Here is a 10,810-nt window from a genome sequence, read left to right on the forward strand (position 1 = left end):
TTACTAGCACATCTGGTCATTGGTTTAATTAATTCCATAATAGTACCTCGAATTATTAATTGGGCTGATTAATTCATTAATACTACCACTAATTTTCCATTAGCCTAATTTGTTCCTTCACAGACCTCCTATTGTCCATTGGGCTAATTAATTAATTACTAGCATCTCTAATTGTCTAGCGGCTTAACTTGTTATTAGTTTTAACTGTTTTCTCCTAACTAGCTAATTAACAGCTTGCTCTGCCTTTCTCGTTTCCCCCTCCACCTCTAATTGTTAATTGTAGCTGTTAATTGTTCATCACTGTTAACTTAGCTGCATGATAACTAACACCCCTGCTTTTTTCATTTGTTTACTAGCAACGCTGGCCCGGCTTTATTAAAAGCAAATTTTAATTGGGCTTTACCCTAATTAATGCAGTAAAAGGTGTTCATTTACGTCAGTAACTGGCTAGAGCACTCTTAATTGTCCTCATTCCTCATTAATTTCTTCATATCATTGTTATTTTCTATTGTTGTATGTCATCATTAATGTGTTACCAGTACCATTAATTACCCATCTCCCTAATTAACATATTCACATTGGTTTCAAGTAGTTTTCCGTTTCTTAATAGTGTTGGTAAACACTTCTTTGCGGTTAATCGTTTTCATCTTAAATCACAGTTCGTTAGTTGCTGCTTCTTTAAAAAAAAACTAGTCTAATTTGCTCTTCCCCCCCCCCGTGAGTTTTTAATGCCACATCATCATTTTCAATTAACCTTATTAAGCACCAGCATTATTATTTTGTAGCACGATTAATTAGTTTTAGAGAAGGAACCCCCCCCAATACCATTTAATGCCCAGAGACTCATATTGCTAATTGAGACCCATCATTAATTTTTAATACTCTAATTAATTGCTTTTGGCTTCAACCCCAAATTCCCTTCGCCTGGGTGGATTCAGCCCTACACCTATTTACCAAGCCCGATAATCCAGCCCCCCACCACTGTCATTTAATATTTAACACGTCTCCTGTTCATCAACTGGCCTAATTAACTCCAGTTGTTAATTCATTTAAATACAAAACTTAATCGAGTTGCGTTGCCCTGTTGGTCTTAAAACCTTGACGCAGCAGGCAAGCTAGCATGCTCGTTAGCAACTAACGAACACTCGAGTTAATTACTCTGCCTTTGAATTTGGCGGAAGGAGCAAAAGCCCTTTTCCGCCCCCTAAAAAGTAGTCCGGTGGCATTATTAAGGCCTCATTCAGTTTACAGTGTTTTGGGGTGCCACGGACTCTGTAGGGTTCTTGGGGGTGCTGCAGAATCCAGAGGTTGTGGGGTTTCCCCTATAGCTATAGGGTTTTCCAGGGCCTGTACTGTTGGGGACGGTCCCATTTGAATAGCTGAGCAGTGGGGAAGCCTCGTATAGGGTTGCAGAGTTACTGGGAAGGCCGTTTTTGGGGTTCTCATAGCCCCCCCGGCTCGGCACCACCATGTTCTATTACCCCAATGTCCTGCAGCGCCATACGGGCCGCTTTGCCACCATCTGGTAATGGCGCTGTCTGGCTGGGGAGGAGGCGAGGGGGGATCTATAATTGGGGGGGGGGGCGGGCCATGGGTTGCATTGGAGGGGTCTGGGGGCTACCTCCCTATTAACCCCCTTCTCCCCACCTCCCCCAGGCTGGCAGCCACAGGTGGCACCAAGCTGGTGAAGAGGGAGTATCTGAAGGTGAACGTGCCCCAGACATGGTGCGTGTCAAGGGGGGTCAGGAGGGAGGGGGACGGAGAGATGGGAGGAGGGATACGGGACAGAGAGGTGGGTGGAGGGATATGTGATGGTGAGGTGGATGGAAGGATACGGGACGGAGAGGTGGGCGAAGGGATACAGGTCAGAGAGTGGGCGGAGGGATATGAGATGGAGAGGAGGGTGGAGGGATATGGGATGGAGAGGTGGGCGGAGGGATACACATCAGAGAGTGGGCGGAGGGATAAGGGACAGGGAGGTGGGCTGAGGATACAGGACAGAGGGGAGGGCAGAGGGATATGGGATGGGGACGTGGGTGGAGGGATACATGTCAGAGAGTGGGCGGAGGGATATGGGATGGAGAGGAGGGCGGAGGGATATGGGATGGAGAGGTGGGCGGAGGGATAAGGGACAGGGAGGTGGGCTGAGGGATACAGGACAGAGGGGAGGGCAGAGGGATATGGGATGGGGACGTGGGTGGAGGGATACATGTCAGAGAGTGGGCGGAGGGATAAGGGACAGGGAGGTGGGCTGAGGATACAGGACAGAGGGGAGGGCAGAGGGATATGGGATGGGGACGTGGGTGGAGGGATACATGTCAGAGAGTGGGCGGAGGGATATGGGATGGAGAGGTGGGCGGAGGGATATGGGATGGAGAGGTGGGCGGAGGGATACACATCAGAGAGTGGGCGGAGGGATAAGGGACAGGGAGGTGGGCTGAGGATACAGGACAGAGGGGAGGGCAGAGGGATATGGGATGGGGACGTGGGTGGAGGGATACATGTCAGAGAGTGGGCGGAGGGATATGGGATGGAGAGGTGGGCGGAGGGATATGGGATGGAGAGGTGGGCGGAGGGATACACATCAGAGAGTGGGCGGAGGGATAAGGGACAGGGAGGTGGGCTGAGGATACAGGACAGAGGGGAGGGCAGAGGGATATGGGATGGGGACGTGGGTGGAGGGATACATGTCAGAGAGTGGGCGGAGGGATATGGGATGGAGAGGAGGGCAGAGGGATACAGGTCAGAGAGGTGGGTGGAGGGATACAGGGCGGAGAGATATGGGATGGAGACGTGGGCGGAAGGGTACAGGTCAGAGAGGTGGGTGGAGAGATACGGCACCGCAAGGTGGGCGGAGGGATACAGGACAGGGAGCAGAGGCGTGAAGGAGGATGGACACCATCATTGACTCATCCCCCCCTTGATGCAGCGAAGAAATCCTGACCTACATCCTGGTGCAGGCCCCGCCTCCCACCCCCTCCGCCCCCCGGCCCCGCTTCTCCCTCTATCTCTCCGCCCAGCTGCAGTATGGGGTGGTGCGGGTCTACAGCCGCCAGTGCCACTACCTCATCGGTGAGTGCCCCTCGCCATAGCCCCACAGCCCCCGTTCCCAGTTCAACCCAGTGCGTGGCTCAGGGCGACACCTCCGTGGGAGGGAGAGCCAGCCAGTGTGCTGTTGCCTCGGCAACAGCTCTCAGTTGGGGTGATCTCGGGGACCCCTTGGGGAGACCCCATTTGTGAAGCCCCGGCTCTGGGGAACAACCCGTGGGACCCGCCCCCCGCACCAGGAAGAAATCATTTTTACTGACACAAGGTCCAAGCATCAGTTCCCCAGCCTGCTCTACGCTAAGCCTGAAACCAGAGTGAAACCAGTTTAGCTGTGGGTGTGTGGACGCTCTTAATCTGGATTAAGACCACTAAATCGGGTTTAAGGCCCAGTTTAGGGTGTAGGTGGTCCCGATTTGGCCCCTTGATGTGTATTCTGTCCTGAGGAACTGCAGCACCCTCCCCAATATCACCCCCAACCTGCCCCTGCTGGCCCCCAATCTCACCCCCACCCCCTTCCTGGCCCCCAGACGAGATCCAGCACACCCTGGAGCGCCTCAGCCGGGCCCAGCAGCAAATCCGCATCGACATGGTAGACCTCGAACAGTGAGTTGTGGGGGGGCTAGTGCCCCCATAAACCTGGAACATGCCTGACCCCCATGCTAAGGGAAGGGGGCTCCTTGGGGGGGGGGGGGAGTCCAGTGGTCACGAGGGGCCAGTAAGGGGGGAGGGGATTAGTGGGGGGGCCTGGGGGGGGGGGGTCCGACGCCCTGGGGGCTCTCACTCTGATCTCCCCTCAGGCCAGGGCTGCTGCTCCCCGATAACCTGTTGGCGATGGAGGCCCTGGAGGACGCGCCCGACCCCTTCTTCGGGGCGATGGAGCCGCCGCTGCCCAGCCCCACTGACATCCCCCAGGTACCCCCACCTTGCCCCCTCCTGTCTCTGGGCCTCGCCACTGGGTCCGGGGAGGGGGGAGGGCCTGGCCTGACCCCTGCCACCCTCCTGCCCCCCAGATCCGGCACATACTGGAGGCTCCCACCCCAGAGAGACCCGTCCCGTCGCCCCGGCGGGCAGGTGAGTGAGTGGGTTGGGAGGGTGTAGGGTGCCCCCCCCCCCCCCCGAGGGGTAACCGGCGCGGTCCAGCATCCCAGTACGGCTGCTGGCGGGAGGCTGGGAACAGTGAACCCCCGTCTCGCGGTAACCAGCAACCCACTATCCCCAAGTAACCAGTAACCCGCTGGCCCAGTGTGACCAGTAACCCGCTGGCCCAGTGTGACCAGTAGGCCCTGAGCCCATCCCCCCCCCCAAAATGATGTAACCAGAATCGCCGTGTACCTGCGTCACCAGTACCACCAGCTTGCTGGGCCCTGTGCATCCCAGTATAACCAGTGACCCCCCAGACCAGTGACTCTCCCTCGCCCTCAGACCTGCCCTCTGGTGCCCCCCAGTCTGGTTCGCTGCCCATGTCCCCGTGGGGGGGGGGGGTGGGAATCGGTGGGGGGGGTTAACCCCAACTCACTCCCCTCCCTCCCCCCACAGTGCCCCCCATCACGGTTGTGTCCCCCGAGATCATCACCATGAAGGAGGTGGAGCCCATCACGCTGCTGGAGATTGAGGTGTGGGGAGGTGGCTGGGATCTGGGGGGTCGACTCTGGGGGGCTGGGATTGGGGGCAGGACTCTGGGGGGCTGGGATCTGGGAGGTTGACTCTCTGGGGCTGGGATCGGGGCCGGGCTTGGGGGGCTGGGATGGGGGAGCCTAGGGAGCTCTGTAGACAGATATGGGGGGGCCCAGCCCCCCGTGACCCCCACTCTGTCCCCCCCCAGGGCGAACGCGACCTCGCAGAGATCACAGTGCAGGAGATCGAGCTGCTGGCTGAGCAGGAGGAGTTCATCCTGCCCCCCGTCTCACCCCCCGTCCCCCGCAGGAGACGCCCGAGGGCAGGTGGGGGGTCGTGGGGACCGGGGGGGGGGGCCTGGCCCCACTGCCCAGCCCCCCCCTCACGCTGTCCTTCCTCCTCCAGAGCGGGAAGAGGAGATGAGGGTGCCAGAGGCTGAGATCCCAGCCAGAGTGTCACCCCCCACCCGGTAAGGGGGCAGGTGTGGGGCAGGGCAAGCTGCGGGGTGGGGCTTGGGTTGTGGCCCCAGGAGAAGTGCTCAGTGGGGGCCAGCAGTGGGCAGGGAATGGGGCAGGGGCCTGTCCCCCTAGGGGTGTGGGGTGGGGCTGGCAGGGGGGCCGGGAAGGGAGCAGGGGCCTGTCCCGCTAGGGGTGTGCGGTGGGGCCGACGGGAGCAGGGGCCTGTACCCCTAGGGGTGTGGGGTGGGGCCGGCAGGGGAGCTCAGCGTCTCTCCCCCTAGGGTGGCTGAGGCCCCCCCAGCCGAGGTGGAGCCCCCCCTCCTGCCCGAGGAGCTGGCCCGGCTGGCCAAGGAGGAGCTGCCCCCGCCCCCCGGTGAGTGTGGGGCAGGCGGGGAGAGGGGGTGAAGGCTGGGGGGCTCCAGCTTCTAACCCCTGCACTGGGCTCTGCCCCACAGAGCTGAGCCCCCTGAGGGAGCCGCGGCTGCCGCCCGCTCCCCCTTCCCCGGTTGTGAGCCCCAGGGCCGAGCGCCGCCCCCCCCCCAGCCCGAAGGTAAGCAGTGGGGCAGGCCCCATGGCTGACCCGTCCCCCCGTGCCCCACAGCTGGAGGGGGCTATGGATCAGCCCCCCCACAGCCCAAAGGTAAGCAGTGGGGCTGAGCCCTATCCTGGGCAGGCCCCACGGCTGACCCATGCCCCCCACGCCCCACAGCTGGAGGAAGTGTTTGAGCCGGTCCCCCCACGGGCCCCCCGGCGCCAGCTGCGCTTCCTGGACGAGGTCACCCAGATACCACGGGAGCAGTTCCAGAAACAGATCCTGGACGTCAGGGCCCAGTGCCGGCCCCTGGTGAGTGAGTTGGCCCCCAGAGGGCCCCCCCCAAGAGAGTCTGCCCCCCAGCAGGGCGTCCCAGCCCCCTGACAGTGAGTGCCAGGGCCCTCCAGGAGTCCCACACCCCTGGGAATCCCCTGCAGGCCCCAAACCTGGCGGTAGAATACGAGAATCCTGGCTCCCGGCCCCACCGCTCTAACCCCCAGCCCCCACTGCCCTCCCAGAGCCGGGGAGAGCCCAGGAGTCCTGGCTCCCGGCCCCCCCGCTCTAACCCCCAGCCCCCACTGCTCTCCCAGAGCCGGGGAGAGCCCAGGAGTCTTGGCTCCCGGCCCCCCCGCTCTAACCCCCAGCCCCCACTGCCCTCCCAGAGCCGGGGAGAGCCCAGGAGTCCTGGCTCCCGGCCCCTGCTCTAACCACCAGCCCCCACTGCCCCCCCCAGAGCCGGGGAGAGCCCAGGAGTCCTGGCTCCCGCCCCCTGCTCTAACCACCAGCCCCCACTGCCCTCCCAGAGCCGGGGAGAACCCAGGAGTCCTGGCTCCTGGTCCCCCCGCTTTAACCACCAGCCCCCAGTGCCCTCTCAGAGCCGGGGAGAACCCAGGAGTCCTGGCTCCTGGCCCCTGCTCTAACCCCCAGCCCCCACTGCCCCCTCCCAGAGCCGGGGAGAACCTAGGAGTCCTGGCTCCCAGCCTCACACTGCGGCTGTGCGCGCTGCAGGTGCTGGTGGAGGTGCCGGGCCGGCGGCGGAAGACCCCTGCAGAGCTGCTGGGTGCCCCCACCTATGGTACGTGCCCCCCCCCCCGGTCACCCTGCTCCCTGGGCTGGGTGTCTCTGCGCCCCTCACCCTGGCTGTGCCCCTAGGCTGGCTGCCCCCTGAGCTGCAGGGCCTGTGGCAGCGCTGTGCCGTCCTGCAGCCGCTCGCCTACGCCGCCCCCCTGGAGGAGGAGGAGAGAAAAGAAGAGCCCGTCAGTGAACTCGAGGTACCTGGGTCCCCTCCGCTGTGTCCCCTGCCCCCCGCCCTGTGGGAGAGAACCCAGGCATCCGGGTTCTCCTTTCCCCCCTCTAACCACCAGCCCCCAGTGCCAGGGAGAACCCAGGAGTCCTGGCTCCCAGCCCCCTGCTCTAACCACCAGCCCCCACTGCCCTCCCAGAGCTGGGGAGAACCCAGGAATCCTGGTTCCTGCTCCCTGCTTTAACCACCAGCCCCCACTGCCCCCCCCCAGAGCCGGGGAGAACCCAGGAATCCTGGTTCCTGCTCCCTGCTTTAACCACCAGCCCCCATTGCCCCCACAGAGCCGGGGAGAACCCAGGAGTCCTGGCTCCCGGCCTCTGGTCTAACCACTATCCCTGACTACCTGCAGTGATAGCTCCTTTATTGGCAGGTTGCCCGGGAGGCCCTAGAGCCCAGCGTCCCAGTGATGGTGTCCTCAGGTATGCTCATGGTGGGGTGCTGCGCTGGGCGGGGGGGGGGGAGAAATGCTGCGCCGGGCGGGGGGGGGAGAAATGCTGTGCCGGGGGGAAAGCGCCAGGGTGATGGGGGGGGGCTGAGCCACAGAGAGGGGCTATGGGGTAGCGCGGGGGCCTAATGATGTCCTGCCCCCCGCCTGCCCCTAGAGATCTCCTTGGAGACCACGGAGGAGGAGGTGCCCCGTCCCAGCCTGGTGACCCCTGAGGAGAGGAGGTGAGATCCCCATGGGCTGGGGAGTCACCCCCCCCCCCCCAGGAAATAAGGTGAGAGTCCCCATGGGGGGCTGGGGCATGGCACCCCAGCTCCCCCAGCCCCTCTGCCGTGCCCCTAGACTGGTGCCGGAGCCCGAGGAGGCCTTGCCCATTGTGCCAGAGGTGCCCGAAATCAGCCTAGAGCTGCCCCCCGACCGGGAGCTGATCACGCTGGAGTACGTCCGCAGGTGGGTCCCGCTCAGGCACTGGGGTGGGGTGGTGGTGGCAGGGAGTGGCCGGACTCCTGGGTTCTCTCCTGGCTCTGTCCCCTCAGGCTGGTGGCAACGGAGCTGGAACGGGTGGGGGAGACGGATTTCCAGAGCCTGGTGCCCCCCGCCACCTCGCGTGCCATCGCCAGCCGCATCTTCTACCTCTGCCTGGGTGAGCGGGGCCCTGCCTGGGGGTGTGAACTCCAGTTTGTGTGCACACACGTCCCTGTCTGTGTGTGAGAGCTTGGGGGATGTCCCCCTAGGTGGGTGTTTGTGTGCACGCCTTCCTGCCTGCGGGTGTGAATGTGGGGGGTGGGGCCCGTTTGTGGGTATGAGCCTGAACGTGTGTGTTCCTGGCTGTGTGAGCACACACACCTGTCCCCCTCTGACGGTGTGAGCCTAGGGGTGTGTGTCCTTGTCTGCAGGGATAAGCCTGACTGTGTTCCTGGCTGGGGGTGCGAGCTTGTGTGTGTGCTAGGGGTGTGGGGCTGTACAGCCCCCTAAGTGCCACCTCAGCCCCAGCGCCTCACCCACCCCCTTTCTTGCAGTTCTCTGCGGGCACCAGTTCCTGCAGCTGGACCAGGCCGAGCCCTATGGGCCGATTCTCCTCCGAGCTGGGCCCCGATTTCACCCCGCCTGACCCCCACCGTGTCTCCCCGCCCCCCAGCTACAGCACGCTGGGGGGATTTGGGGCCAGCCGGGGCCACCCTCCCCTGTTCCATGGGGCACTTTTATCCTCCCCCTTGTTACCAATTGTTCTCATTAAAATGTTTTGCGAGGAACGGGCCTTGAGAATTATTGGGAGGTAGAAAGGGCTGGGGCCCCCTACCCCGGTAACCAGTGAAGGGGGCAGAACTTAGGCTCCCGACCGACTCCAACAGACTCCCAGAGGAACCCCTTCTTCAGTGCGACACCCGCTCTCAGGGACCATGAGCACCCTGTCTTGGGAAGGACTCATTTAGCGTCAGCCTTCTCAGGGGTCACTTGTTCCTGGGGGTTGGGCTCTCGGCCCCTCCACCCTCTGGGACCGACTCCAACAGATTCCCAGGAGTAACCCCTCCTCGGGTGTGACACCCCCTCTCGAGGACCACAACCGCAGTTGCTTGGGTTCGGCCGCAGGCCCCTCCGCCTTGGGGAACTGCACCTCACTGCCCTTCAGCACACCTGGGTCTCGCAGTCCCCCCTTCTTCTTCCGGGGCCCCAGTCACTTAGTGCTGGATGCTCCATCCTCGGGGTGCAGAACATCCCACTTCTGACACCAGTGTGATGGGGTTCTGGGGTCCCCCAAGCTCTGCACCCTGTCCGCAGGCAGGAGAGTCTCTCACTCAGCAGGAGAACAGCAGGTTTATTAGGCGACAGGACACAGCATTATACAGAGGAGTCAGTACAGCCAGCAGAGACAGCCAGTTTCATCCATGTTGAGGAGAGGAGGCCCCGAGGGGCCCCCAGAGCTGGGGCCTGGCCCCCTCCTTTGTCTCGCTCTCCCTCAGCCCAGACTAACTGCTTCCAACTCCCAGTTCCAATTCAAACCCCTCAGGCTCCACCTCCTCCTTTGTCTGCGGTACAAAGGTGTTACCTGGTCGTCAGGGTTACCCTCAGCAGGAGCCCCACACCCTCTGTGAGCCACTCACACACACACAGGTATCCCCCACTTCATCACATCTCTCCCCCCTTCCAGACCGAACTGAGCGGGGTCACTCAACTGGTGACCTGGGGAAGTTCGGGGCTCTCCCCTTGTGACAGGGCATTGGCTGTACCCTCTGTTCTCCCCTCGATGTGCACCACCTCCACGTCATAGTCCTGCTGGGGGAGGCTCCAAGTCAGGAGCTTGGTCTTGGCCCTTTTCATGTGATGCAGCCGGGCAAGTTCCTTTAGTTCCCTTGGGTTGGTTGGTCTCGCTGCAGCACCAACAGATCAAACAGGTCTTTTGTGGTCTGGGTCCTGCCCCATCTGACCACCAGTCCATACAGCTGCTCCAGCCAATGTCTGGAATTCAGTTACAGTCCAGTAACGGAAGGTACAAATGCTTCCATCCTTGGCATTTAGCCAGACCACCACAATGGCTGTGTGCCTCAGTTTCCCCTTCCCTGCCACACAATAGGTTTGGAATGTTCCTTCTCATGTCAGAGGTTGCAAGACTGGAATGCTCTTTTCTGGTGGTTCCTTCTCCAGCCACCCCAGGCTGGGGAATCTTCCTCAGACAATGGGCTAGTTTCCTCATTGGCATCTTTTCCAAACGCAGGCTCTGCTCTCTCCCCAGGCTGCTGCTGCTGCTGTTCAACACAGACAGACAATGGGAGACACTCTCTCCTTTGTCCCAGCCCCCCGGCTGGTCTCCACACACACAAAGAAGGTGAAGCAGCTTCTCTCACAGACAACTTGCCATTCCCAGTGGACCAGCTGCTTTCCTGCACAGACACACAGGCACCTTCCTCAGCCCAGGCCTGGAAAACTCTTCGCAGGTCTGTCTTGGCCACTAGTAGATGATGGGTTGGAATCGCTCCTTCCCTCCTTGAGCTGTGGCAGGCCACTCGGTTCAGAGCTCCAGGCAGTCCAGGGTTCCCTGCCCCGATCCGGGCTCACCTCTGCAGGATTCTCCTTAACCCTCAGCTCTGCCACTGCACATCCACGCTGCCTTGTCCAGCTTCTTTAATCTCGATTCAGTTTCCAGGTGCTGCCACTTCACAGCGGAGTTGCTCAGCGTGGTTGCAGGCTCTCAGGCTGATGCCCTCTGCACCCCACGATTCCTGGAAGAATCCCTTCAGTGTGCCAGGCTCCTTGCGGGTCACAAGCTGCCCAGGGTTAGGCCGTAGGCCCCTCCGCCCTCTGGGACCGACTCCAACAGACTCCCAGCGGAACCCCTTCTTCAGTGCGACACCCGCTCTCAGGGACCATGAGCACACTGTCTTGGGAAGAACTCATTCAGCGTCAGCCTCCTC

General features: G+C 61.3%; 1 protein-coding gene across 1 annotated transcript; it reads left to right on the plus strand.

Moving 5' to 3' along the window:
• Positions 1–1,469: 1,469 nt before the first annotated feature.
• On the plus strand, positions 1,470–8,630 carry REC8 (REC8 meiotic recombination protein). Its single transcript, XM_074982677.1, is given in 19 exon segments — positions 1,470–1,525; positions 1,657–1,725; positions 2,930–3,072; positions 3,576–3,651; positions 3,846–3,960; positions 4,059–4,140; positions 4,585–4,661; positions 4,871–4,988; positions 5,068–5,131; positions 5,402–5,493; positions 5,576–5,670; positions 5,830–5,964; positions 6,661–6,727; positions 6,805–6,923; positions 7,326–7,374; positions 7,558–7,624; positions 7,743–7,850; positions 7,937–8,043; positions 8,420–8,630. Coding segments are annotated over 19 exon segments (1,731 nt in total). The 3' UTR covers positions 8,512–8,630.
• Positions 8,631–10,810: the final 2,180 nt, after the last annotated feature.

Source organism: Carettochelys insculpta, chromosome 32 (genome assembly GCF_033958435.1).
Source record: "Carettochelys insculpta isolate YL-2023 chromosome 32, ASM3395843v1, whole genome shotgun sequence".
NCBI lineage: Eukaryota > Metazoa > Chordata > Testudines > Carettochelyidae > Carettochelys > Carettochelys insculpta.